This window comes from Lolium perenne, chromosome 7, assembly GCF_019359855.2.
Source record: "Lolium perenne isolate Kyuss_39 chromosome 7, Kyuss_2.0, whole genome shotgun sequence".
In the NCBI taxonomy this organism is placed as follows: domain Eukaryota; kingdom Viridiplantae; phylum Streptophyta; class Magnoliopsida; order Poales; family Poaceae; genus Lolium; species Lolium perenne.
In genome coordinates, this window is record NC_067250.2 from 229,346,267 (window position 1) to 229,359,410 (window position 13,144).

The following is a 13,144-nucleotide window of genomic DNA, read 5'->3' on the forward strand; positions in this document are numbered from 1 at the left end:
ACACCAGGGATTCCGGCGCCAACGTGGAACCTGCACAACACAACCAAAGTACTTTGCCCCAACGAAACAGTGAGGTTGTCAATCTCACCGGCTTGCTGTAACAAAGGATTAACCGTATTGTGTGGAAGATGATTGTTTGCAGAAAACAGTAGAACAAGTATTGCAAAGTAGATTGTATTTCAAGAAAGAGAATTGGACCGGGGTCCACAGTTCACTAGAGGTGTCTCTCCCATAAGACAAACAGCATGTTGGGTGAACAAATTACAGTTGGGCAATTGACAAATAAAGAGAGCATGACCATGCACATACATATCATGATGAGTATAGTGAGATTTAATTGGGCATTACGACAAAGTACATAGACCGCCATCCAACTGCATCTATGCCTAAAAAGTCCACCTTCAGGTTATCATCCGAACCCCCTCCAGTATTAAGTTGCAAAGCAACAGACAATTGCATTAAGTATGGTGCGTAATGTAATCAACAACTACATCCTTAGACATAGCATCAATGTTTTATCCCTAGTGGCAACAGCACAACACAACCTTAGAACTTTCTCATCCGTCCAGGTGTCAATGCAGGCATGAACCCACTATCGAGCATAAGTACTCCCTCTTGGAGTTACAAGCATCTACTTGGCCAGAGCATCTACTAGCAACGGAGAGCATGCAAGATCATAAACAACACGTAGATATAACTTTGATAATCAACATAACAAGTATTCTCTATTCATCGGATCCCAACAAACGCAACATATAGAATTACAGATAGATGATCTTGATCATGTTAGGCAGCTCACAAGATCCGACAATGATAGCACAATGGGGAGAAGACAACCATCTAGCTACTGCTATGGACCCATAGTCCAGGGGTAGACTACTCACACATCACACCGGAGGCGACCATGGCGGCGTAGAGTCCTCCGGGAGATGATTCCCCTCTCCGGCAGGGTGCCGGAGGCGATCTCCTGGATCCCCCGAGATGGGATCGGCGTTGGCGGCGTCTCTGGAAGGTTTTCCGTATCGTGGCTCTCGGTACTGGGGGTTTCGTCATGGAGGCTTTAAGTAGGCGGAAGGGTAGGTCAAGAGGCGGCGCGAGGGGCCCAGACCATAGGGCCGCGCGGCCAGGGCAGGGGCCGCGCCGCCCTATGCTCTGGCTGCCTCGTGGCCCCTCTTCGTTTCGTCTTCGGACTTCTGGAAGCTTCGTGGAAAAATAGGCCCCTGGGCTTTGATTTCGTCCAATTCCGAGAATATTTCCTTACTAGGATTTCTGAAACCAAAAACAGCAGAAAACAGAATCGCACTTCGGCATCTTGTTAATAGGTTAGTTCCAGAAAATGCACGAATATGACATAAAGTGTGCATAAAACATGTAGATAACATCAATAATGTGGCATGGAACATAAGAAATTATCGATACGTCGGAGACGTATCAATGTTCTACATTAAACTTGTTCTAAATTATCAAGTAGTTTGAATTATCACCTAGTTTGTCTTTGAAGTTCTGTGTGATAGTTTGTAGGAATTTAAGCGTTTGAATTATCTGTTTTTATTACCAGATGTTTATGCCTGTTGTTTCTGTAGTTTCGACATAATTTGATGTTTTCTTGTTGTTTATGCATGTTGTTTCTGTGTGACAGTGTAGGCAATCATAAATTGAATTTCTTGTTGTTTTCATCTACATAATTTGGGGCACTTGTCAAACTGCCCCAATAGGTATATACCAATTGGGGCACTCCTCCAAACTGCCCCAATAGGTATATGCCAATTAGGGCACTCCTCTAAACTGCCCCAATAGGTATTAGTATTTGGGGCACTCCTCCAAACTGCCCCAATAGGTATATACCAATTGGGACATTTCTCCAAACTGCCCAATAGGTATATACTAATTGGGGCACTTATCAAAACTGCCCCAATAGGTAGGGCATTAGAGATATTTTGGCCAAAGTGCCTCTAAAGGGGGGTATTTAGGGGCACTTTGAAAAATGCCCCAGGGCAAAGTGCCCCTAAATCCCTACTGTGTATTAGTGGCGGAGACGCGTGGTGGTCGGCGTGGAGCGGGCACGTCTGTGTGTGGGCTGCGCGCGTGGGTTTGGTTGAGGCTTGAGCGGCTTGGGCTGGTGCGCGCGACGGCCGGAGCTGTGCTGGTGTGGTGGCGGGTGGTGTTGTGCGCGCTCAGAGGTGAGCCCGGCGAAGGTCTCTGCCGGTCAGAGCGGAAGCTGAGGCTGGTGGTGGTGTGTGGAGGTGCGCTGTCGAGGCGAGTTGTTGTCGCCGGGCAGGGCGTGCGGCGCGTGGCCGAGCAGAGGGGAATGGGCGCGGTTGGACTAGAGCGCTGCAACTGCGAGGTTGTTGGCGGGCGGCGCAGAGTGGGCCAAGCGGAGAGGGTGCTGCGCGCGGCGGTACGAGGCGGAAGCGACAAAACCTATCTATCGCCCGTTAGGGTGGGGGGGGGGGGGGGGGGGACGCCCCGCCCTCCGGGACGATTTGGGCCGTGGCCCGTCAGCGCGGGGATGTGGTTTTCTCCGGTTTTGTGAACCTTCTAGAAGATTTCGGTCGATTTCTTTTTTTGTTTTTCCTTGGTTTTGTCTGTTTCATTTTGGTTTCCTTTTGTTTTTTCGGGTTTTTATTTTTCTGTTCCTTTCTTCTGTTTTTAAACAAATTTTAAATTTGAGCAAATTTCAAATTTGAGCTAATTTTAAATCTGAGCAAATTTTAAACCTAAACAAATTTAGAGTCTGAGCAAATTTCAAATCTGAGAAAAAGTTTAGTCTAAGCAAATTTCAAATCTACGCAAAATCTGAGCAATTTTTCGAATCTGAACTTTTTTCAAAAGCATGCTTTCGTTCATACAGAACGAGTATACAAGACGAACATGCCTACGCTGCCGATAGCATTTTTTTTTGTTTTTTTTTTTCAGATGATAGGGTTCAGGGCGTGCATTTCCGATACTAGATGAGCCAAGCCCATCTCAGATTACTGCGTGCGTTCCGTTCAACCTAACGAGCCAAGCCCATCTCGGTGTATAGGGCAATTCCTATACACCGACCAGATCGGTGTATACCCAGCACCGCACACTCTATATGGGCCGGACCCAATTCGCATTTTCGGGGATTTTGCCCCTTTCGTTTTCTGTTATCTTTTTTTTTCTTTCCTTTTTTCTGTTGGTTTTTCTGTTTTACATTCAAAATTTGTTATGGTTAAAAAAATGTTAAAATTCTAAAATATTCAAACTTGAAACCGGTCAGATCAAAAACTGAACGAAACTCGAAAAATATTAAGATTTTAAATTGTTCAAAATCAAAATTTGTTGAAATTCAAAAACTATTCAAAATATTAAAATTCAAAATTTGTGCAAACTCGAAATTTGTTCAACTTCGAAATTTGTTCAATTTCGAAAAAAATTCAAATTTTGAGAAAAGTCTAGATTTCAAAAAAAATCAAATTTGAAAAATGTTCAGATCCGAAATTCGTTCAAAATATTTCAAACTCGAAAATTATTGCAATTTGAATAAATGTTTAGATTCAAAATTTGTTCTAATTTTTTAAAAAGTGTAGATTCATTTTTTTATAAAATCCAAAAATTGTTCAAATTTTAGCAAAAACATAAATGGAACATCGGAAGGAAAATGAAGGGAGAGAATATTTTGCCGGCCCAGCACTCTCGCCTCGGGTGTGCGATGTGTGCTAGGGGCCGACCTAGGTGGCATGTAGGACCACCCGGGTATAGGGTCTCCCTGCAGAAGCTGAGGTGGGGCCTGGCGGCGGGCCGCGATGCGGTGAGGAGTATCACGCGGGTCTGGAAGAAGAGCGTTGACTACGATTTGTCCTTTACGCGTATGAATAGGAACACGAAAAGAGGATCAAAATTCCTCATATTTCTCAAGAAATTGACGGAATTAGACCAGAAAATTTGGAAAGTAGTAGATCAGCACTAGAAACATCAGATATATGGATCAACCATAAAAAACTCAACAAATTGTTAGATTCAAATTCGAGCTATTTTTTAGGGTATTTTTTGGAAAAAAAATTTGGGCGAAATTGGAAAGGGCGGGGATCAAATCCATGTGAGAGACCGGCGGTAGAATCACAAGTGTGAAAGATAAATCATATAAGGAGTATCTTGATACAACTCTAAGATTGAAGTTTAAGAGAGGAGGGGTTTTCCCTAATCCACTAGGGATGGTGGAGGCCTAAGCCGAGTTTCATATCAATCAACTCTATCTAATGAGGGATAGTTTAGGCATACAAGTTGGTACATGGGCCTTGGCTCGAATTGACTTGTAACAGGCGTCTCATTTAGTCCGGAGACTCCTATGTATGTAGGTCGGAGACTCCGCCAGTCTAGATCTTCGTGGGGCGGGGACTCCGGTGTGAGTCTACGAGGTCGGAGACTTCGGTGTAGTTCTGCCTGCAGTTTCTTCGGTCTCCTGTTACATATCTATGTGACCTCGGCCTTCAGTCTCGAGCATCTGTGGCATCATCCTCTTCCTTCGTGCTTGGCGATGTATTTCTATCATGGTCATAGACGGAGGATGAAGTAGCATACCATTCATGAGAGACAATTGTAGGCACGCGTAAAAGAGAAGATTCACCTTAGCGTACCATGTTGGCGATGACGCGATGCGGTGAAGACCGGAGGACGGGATGCATCATGGTAGATGGTGATAATGAGATTTCTGGGATTTATTCATTCATGTTTAGGTGCAATGTTGGTCTATTACCTATGATGTATTTGGGGATGCCTGGGACATTCAGGAAAATTATAAGGAACAACTATACTTGTGCAAGCATACACAACTTATGTAGGATAAGGCGTGCTTACGTACCACGTACCACAACATAAAAGAATAGTTTAACCTTTAAAATTACTTATTAGGGGTTACTTTTTCTCCCTTTGATATCCATAATATGGAATTGGAACTCAACCTATAGTTGCATGAAAAGTACTATGTAGTTCATATGTTGCGGGGTATGAATACCAACATATGCCACATTTTATGAATACCAACACCAACACCAACACATATCAACGAGCAAGCATACAAGTCCATATTACCCTTCCATATAAGCATCATCTCGGGAGAAGCAATATGACGATAGAGTCGGTTAAGGAATGACCAAATGAGAAAGTCTTACCACCTTATATGACTATAGAGTCCATATTACCCTTTCATATAAGCATCATCTCGGAAAACACAACAATAGAGATCTCCACAAGACAAAATAAGATATCACTAGCCGTCTTTAAAAGGCTCGCAAGACGCACATAGAACCATAATTGCCGACTCGCGATTTCCATGATGTGCTGGATCTCGATTTTCCATCCTCCCATCGCCAACTTACCTACACCATCAGGTTGTTAAAGATATACTAGTTTGTTGGCTATATGTCTATGCAGATATTATGGACGACGAGGGATTAACAATAGGTATTTATATTTTTTCCCCGAAATGGGGTATCCCCGGCCCAATAGGTGCTTATATAGAGATCGGTAATATATAACTGGAAAGCAACATGTTCCTGCTAGGTGTGCCTGCTTGATGAATATATGTGTTTATATAGAGATCAAAAATAAATAAATGCAAATAAACGTGTTTTTTATATGTGTGGTAACATATTCATTATATTACATATGACATTAAACTACAAGTAATTCATTGAGAAAAATATAAAATAAGTAAAAGACGACATAAAAATAACATCCATGAAGAAATTTCCATGAACCAACAATCTACTCCATGAGGAATAAAACATCATAATAGTATTCCGGGATAGCAAAATTCATCGTACATAAGAAATTTTTGATCTAAACATAACAAACTTAATGGATGATTAAAATAGTAACAAACACTACTGACTTGAGTTCAAACATCTAAATGCTGAAATATTCAAGATAATTTAGAGTGTGTGTCCATCCATATGTGATCTTTGACGATAAAGTATTTCCATAATTAATAATCATCACTTGAAAAATCTCCCAGGGATCCTAGGTCCATTTGAACTGTATGAAGTATGGTCGACAGAAGGCTCCTTAGGTTATCATGTGATTTGTCACCCATGGACAAGCCTTATTGCAGCAACATCATGTGGTCGTGCATTGCAGCTTCATCCAAAATTTCATTGGCCCTCTCCTTCAGCATCGTTTGTACCGACAAGAGATTCCTCTGAAACTCCTCTAGTTCTTCTAGGCATATCTCTTCAAATTCGTTGTTCAGCAAGTTCATTACTCTTTCCCCTTTTTGGCTATGGGCCTTTTCCTGTAACATCTTTTCTTTGTCTTTCAGAACCGCAAGTTGATGTTGCAAATCGATATGTTGTTGGCTTAACTCACGCGCTACAACCGCTGCACCTTCACCATCTTGTCTCCTTCCCGCCATAGTTGGATTGTTATCACCCCAGGAGAAGCGGTTGAGGACAGAGTCGACAGAGGGGTGACCAAATGAGAATGCCTTACCACCCGATGGGGAGAACACAACAATAGCGATCTCTGCACCGCAAAGGATGGAGAGATCACTAGCCATCTTGAACAGGCCAGCACGACGCTTAGCGAAACATACTCGCCGACTCACAATATTCGTGATGCGCTTGATCTCGATTTTCCGTCTTCCCGCGGTTGACCTACCCTTCACCATCAGATGAGCCTGCTAAAGATATACCAGTTTTGTTGGATATGTGTGCGTGTGTGGAGATATTATGGGCGACGAGGGAATGACGATAGGTGTTTATATGGATATCGGAAGGATATAAATGGAAAGAAACACAATCTCGATTCATGCATATGCTTGTTGTACTTTCGATCATGCGCCATAGCTGTATACCAACGGTAATATATTCAAATGTATATACATAGTTTTGTTTTCATGTATTTACTCATTTTAGCTAATAAAGAATGTTGCATGAGTAAATTCTAGTGTGACAGTAAGATTGTCTAAATGACTTTTCAAATCTTTAGTGTACATGGATATCATCTATAAGAGAACTAAAATCACCTTTCTAAGATGTTTTTCAAAAGTGGAAAGAAACACAATCTTGATACATGTATATGCCTTACCCCACTATGGCATTACCAAGTATTCAAAGTGACCAAAATATATTTTGAATGTTATTTTTGTGAATATCATGAGGAGGCATCCTTATATGGTGATAACTACATCTGAGGTCAAGCTATGTAAAGAATTCTGAACAATGTAACCCATCCAGCAATTCCTCTATGACAGAAACTTATTTTTGATTGTCTGACCATTAAGTTCTCTAAAATCCACACAAACTCAATTGGTTGTGTCCTTCCTCTCCACAAGAATCACACGAGAAGCATACGAACTTTGACTATTTTGTAATCTGTTCCAACGGATGCATTAAGTTTCACGTAACTAGTGAAAGTTAAGGTAGCCGCTTTGGAAAAAATAGATGCCCCGCTTCTGAAAAATAAAAAAAACAAATTTGAGCATTGAAAAATCAAATATATGACCCGCTGGATATGGAGGATGATGGCCCAAGTCTTCATCGTGATCTTCAGGAATCAGGATACATCATAAATTGGGCCGTACCTGAGAATTCAGGGACCCTGTGCAAAATATAAATGTAGGCCCAAATGTAAAAAATAAATAATAAATTATGAAATGAAAAGGTTTAATTCACCATACTTTCAAGTGCAACACTATTTTTCCCAAAGTATGATTATATATGGAACCGACCATTCTTATGTAATTCCTTGTACAAAATTTCCGATCGACAAAAGTTTCCCAAGCATAATTTAAAATATTTTTGTTGTCTCATTGCAGAGAGCCGGACGATAAACTATGATTCATAATTCATCCCGAGGGATCTAAAAAAAAACATCCCGATAGAAATGGTGAACAGCGGCATGGTGTGCACGTTGACTATCACCCAGCATCACGGCTTATTCTACCATGAGAGAGAAGAGTGGAGCAGTACCAGCAAAGAAAAACTTCAAAAGTGTTTGAGCATCAAGAACACCTACAGCCAGAGACAGCCTAGAATCCAGCATTTGGTGAGAGCACTAGCACATAAATATTGCCAGATCTGAATAGATTCCATACAAGAAGATATCTACATCTACTAAAGTGTGTGCCCATAGTGAGGTAAGGCCATCAGGAATTGAAACCATAGTTCAGTACATTTATAATGGGTGGAACAACCAATTACACATGACATCTCAAGTAAACTTCAACAAGAAAAAAATTCCAGGCTTGCTCACATCTACCGGTACCCTACAGATCATCTGGTGCACTTTACCTTCCCTCAGCTTTGATTAGCTGAGAGAAAACCCTGCTCATCGACACATCCGAGAGGTCGTGATCGGGCTCATGCGAAGCTCCGCCTTCCGCCATCGTCACACTGATGCTATCAAGTGCGCCCACATGCTGAACTTGCGACGAGAGGTCAACGATCCGGTTCATGCTGTTTACATCTGACACGGTTGAAGAATCTACATCCTGGAGCTGCAGGACATACTCCAAGTTCCAGAGGACGTCTCCCATCGATGGTCGCTCCACACCGTAGTCAGCCAGGCACTTCTCGACTGTTTCACCAAACTTCCTTAGAGAATCTGGCCTGATCGCACCAGAGAGCTTCTGGTCGATGATCTGATGCAGCTCTCCTCTCTTCTGCCACTTCATTCCCCACTCTGCCAAATTCACCATTTCCCTCGGCAGCGAAGGGTCAATCACCGGCCTTGCGCAAAGCACCTCCAGCATGACAACGCCGAAGGAATACACATCTGACTTCTCAGTCAGCTGCTGCCTTCGAAAATATTCTGGATCGAGATACCCAAAGCTACCCTTCACTGCAGTGCTGACATGAGTTTGATCCAGCTCAGGCCCAGTCTTTGAAAGCCCAAAGTCCGCGACCTTCGCAAGGAGATTCTCATCAAGCAAGATGTTTGCAGACTTAACATCACGGTGGATAATGGCCTTTGCAGAACCAGTATGAAGATAATGCAACCCCCTTGCCGCTCCGATGCAGATCTCCAAACGCTGCTTCCAGTTCAGCGATGGGTTTTCTGAACCATACAGGTGGCTCTTGACGGTCCCGTTCTCCATATACTCGTAGACCAAGATCATCTCATTCCTTTCGTCACAGTACCCAATTAGAGACACCAAATGCCGGTGACGCAAACGGGAAAGGAGTTCAATCTCTGTCCTGAACTCATTGAGACCTTGTTGAGACTTGGGGTTTCCTCGCTTCACTGCAACCTTTGTGTCATCCCTTAAAGTGCCCTTGTAGACTTTTCCAAAACCTCCAACTCCAATCACCCAGTTCTCATCAAAACTGTTTGTTGCTTCTTGGAGCACATTGAAGGCGAAGCGATATCCATAGCTTCCTCCATTCATACCTGATGTGAGTGTAGTACCATAAGAAGTTCTACTTCCTGTACTGAGAGATGTCAGCCCATTAATAGAGAAAGGCATCCAAGTCTTCGAGTGCTGCTTGTCATCAGTCTTTTTCCTCCGGCAAAGCAGTATCAGAACAAGAATAATTATCACAAGTCCAATAACCGCAAGGGCTCCGCCAATAATAACGCCCAAATTTTTGTGTCCCCCAGAAGATCCAACAGTAAAAGCAGAACCTGAGCCACTGCCCATCTTCATAACCTCAAGGCCATTCAGAATCCCATCAGGGAGTGCATTGTTCAAGGTAGATGGACCAATGCTGATGCTGAGCTTGCTAGATGCATCATTAGATGAAAGAACCACATCAACATAGATAGCAGTAGCCAATTGATTCATCGACTGCTCTGAGAGATCAAGATCATGCTGTGCATAGAAGCCTCCCACATATGCATTGAAGTAGAGCTGGTTCAGTGCCTTACTGACTACATCACAGAAGTGAAATCTTATCAAATAGCTGAAGCCTGCATCCACATCAAACTGCCATGTCATGTTGAACAGTGCGTTTGACGTGTTTGAAGCTGCCAATTCTGTAGCTGTACCGTAGACAATATCTGGTGCAGTCAGTGAAGTTGCTCCGCCATTCTTGTAGTTGATACTCTTACCATATACAACTGTTTTGGTGACACTGGGGTTCAGTATGTACTTTTGATCATTCTGCCAATTCCTCGAGAGGGTATCATTGTTCGGACTGACCTTCGGACCACCCATGTTTACACGATACACCGTCTCCAGTGACTGTGTAGACAAACCACTGTACTGCTGCACGGGGTTGACCATTTGGGCAACATCGGCTATGAGATCATCTGGGACGGAAATCACTTCAATTGCGTTGATGAATGCGATTCCGTTTGATGGCTTGAAGGAAATAACAAGCTTGTCATGGGTGATGTTCAAAGAGTATTCCTTGAACAGTGGTGCGGTCTTGTCCGGCTGCTGAAAGTCACTAAGCAGGAGCACATCTTGGGTCGACACGGTGAACTTGGCGGTGGCGAGGTCATAGCTCTGGTAGATGAAGGGGAAGAAGTAGAGACGAACAAAATGCCGCCCCTGCTTCTGGATGGGGAAGGTATAGGATGAAGGGGCCGTGAAGATGCGGGCAGTCTGGTAAAGCGCTGAATTGTCAAACGAGGACACCCCATTGGCCGATGTTCCAGCAAGGATGTCTTGCGAGGTGTCCACTGTCACCGGAGCTGCCCCATCGGCAGCGAAGTTCCTCCCGCCGACCGTCGTGCCCTTAGCAGCCCCGCAGTCAACGAGGTAGCTGTCGGCAGGCTTGAATTCCGCTGTCTGCGCTTTGCAGATTCCAGCAGATGACCATAAACATAAAATCGCCAAGGTTGCGACTTGCATCTTCCTTCTCCCCATCATGATGTTGACCTGGTTACAAAAATGTGCAAAATGTTTGAGATGGATGTGCAATTACTCCTGAGCTAATAAGTAATAACATTGGATACCATGAGCAAGAGTCTGGATCTGGAAACATGCAGGAATTAGTAAAGCTATAAGGCAAGATCATTTGACAAGCAGAAGAGCACCAGTAGATGGATGAACTGAACTAGTCCTAGCCCATTTGATCACACCACAGGATCCCCACTGAAGCAATCAGCCAGCAGACCGAACCCCCCAATAATGGACGTTATGCTCACACTATGTGAATGTATTGGATTTGGGGAGTTCATCCAAGAAAGTAGGAACTGGATTTGATTGCTCGCAGCAAGGGAAAGATCTTGACCGACTAGAGGTATCCAAGCAAAGCTGGGGCTTTCCTTACCAACAAGAGGAATCAGCCCTGGCGAGATCTCCCGTCCGCCCCCAATGCAGCAGATGGCGGCTAGGAAGGGGAGGAGAGCTCGGATGGTGTTGTTGAGGCGAACTACTAGCTAGGCGGCGGCGGTTGGAAAGATTGACGGCGTGGGAGCTGGGAGGAGGTATGGGCCAGACCACCGCGCCTGGTTGAGGTTGGCAAATGGGCGACTGGGAGGAGTATGATTATTCCTTATTTATTATACTGGAAAACAATGAGGAATACATGAATATTCAGAGTTTCTTTTCGATCTCATATTCCTTTTCACCTGCTACAGCTACGAGATTGCACATCAATCAAACACATCCCATTCCATCCCGTCTCGTTCTATTTCTGAGGTCAAGGGCGCAGCTAGCTTCGAACGAAAGCAAAACGAAAGAGAAAAGAAATCTAGAGAATGGTAAAACCGTCCCCGTTATTAATCCAGAGAGGAAGAAAAACCGCAGCAGAAATCAAAGAGGCCGGCCCAGGATGCACAGTTTCAAGAACAGTAAAGCTTGTGCGAGCACAAGAAGCTGGATCCGAGAAACTCACCTCTGCTGGTCCGCCGGAGCTGCCCACGGCGGGCATTCGCCGCCCGAGATCCGGCCAAGATCGACGACGCGTCTCCGCCGCCCAACCGCTCGGAAGACGGCGAGCGGGCAGCTCGCTGGGCTCCGAGTGCTCTCGGAACCACCTCAAGAACAGACGGAACCCACGGTCTGGAGCCGGCAGGGGAATGGGAGAGAACAAAAGGGGCTTTTTTTCTTGGAGGAGTTTCGGAGCAAGCAAACGCTAAGCTTAGAGAGAGAGAGAGAGGAGTTAAGAGGAGGTGAGGGAGAGGAGTGTGCAGCTGCTGCCACCTTAGAAAGGAATAATAACAGCTAAGTTCGATTCAGCAGAAGCGGAAGGTGCAGCTCTGCTGAGCTGAGAGGGACGGTGCCGATTGCAGTTGGATGCTTGTTTAGATTAGGGCTGTTTAGTTATGCGCAAACTCCGGTCTGATTATTGCACCAGTAATGCTACACTTACGGGCTACAAGCTACGAAATTTGCTTACGGGATGACGTGGTGGAAAATTAGAGGAGGAAGGGTGCTGAAATCACGGAGTGCTAAAACAAGATAACCAACCAACAGCATACACCTAATCCCGTAACATTATTTCCGTAACAGATTGCCCGTAGGTCTAGCATTTTCGTTATTGCACACCCGTCCAGCTCCACTGGGGTTTGGTAAGCTAATTTTGGAATCAGATGGTACTAACTGTATTGTTATTTTGGTGCAAACCGAATTTCTACTTTCTTCTGTCACTACAAAATTAGGAACAGTGATTTACACGGTAGCTGTGCGCCCACGACTAGCTTGCTTGCCCATTATCTGTTCTCCACTCCCAAGAAGCGATCGTGTACCCTGGTCTTCTTTGACAAAAGTGGTGCACGTTACTTCTCTTTTTCCTTGAATATCCGTGATATTTATATTTGGTGAGGAAAATAAGTTATAAGTATATTTTTGAATGAAGAAACCATGTGGCGGGCGCCGGATTTGTTGTCCACTTGAATGAACAAAACAAAATCGGCTTTCCCTGAGCCACTGTCAACGCATTCAGGTATTCAACTAGTGATGTTTGTGCTCCTCACGTCCCACATTTCCGCCTTGTTTTCACCAATAAAAAAAAGGTTCAAATGATATTATCGTGATCATTTTCAAACTTTCTAGTAGCATTTTCTTATTTGCCATAGAATGGCATTTTTATTTGCAAGCCAAGAAGCTCGACCAGCTTAAGCTCCTGGTTTATTGTGTTTTTCATGGAGATTAGTCTCTGCCCAAACGTTGAAAGTCAAATTGCAGCTGTGCTGCTACATGATTAACTCACTGACTGATACTAGTAGGTATGTCCGTTTTTGGGTAGTTGGAGCCGTGTTACATGGCCTTCCGCACTACTCACGCTTG

At 44.0% G+C, this 13,144-nt stretch overlaps 1 protein-coding gene across 1 annotated transcript; it reads right to left on the reverse strand.

Moving 5' to 3' along the window:
• Positions 1 to 8,117: 8,117 nt before the first annotated feature.
• LOC127313884 (receptor-like protein kinase HERK 1) lies at positions 8,118 to 12,057 on the reverse strand. The gene is made up of 2 exons (XM_051344365.2): positions 11,751 to 12,057; positions 8,118 to 10,789 (listed from the first exon to the last, which is right to left on the reverse strand). Exons 1-2 carry the CDS (start codon positions 11,784 to 11,786, stop codon positions 8,252 to 8,254), a joined length of 2,574 nt encoding a protein of 857 aa, XP_051200325.1. The 5' UTR covers positions 11,787 to 12,057; the 3' UTR covers positions 8,118 to 8,251.
• Positions 12,058 to 13,144: the final 1,087 nt, after the last annotated feature.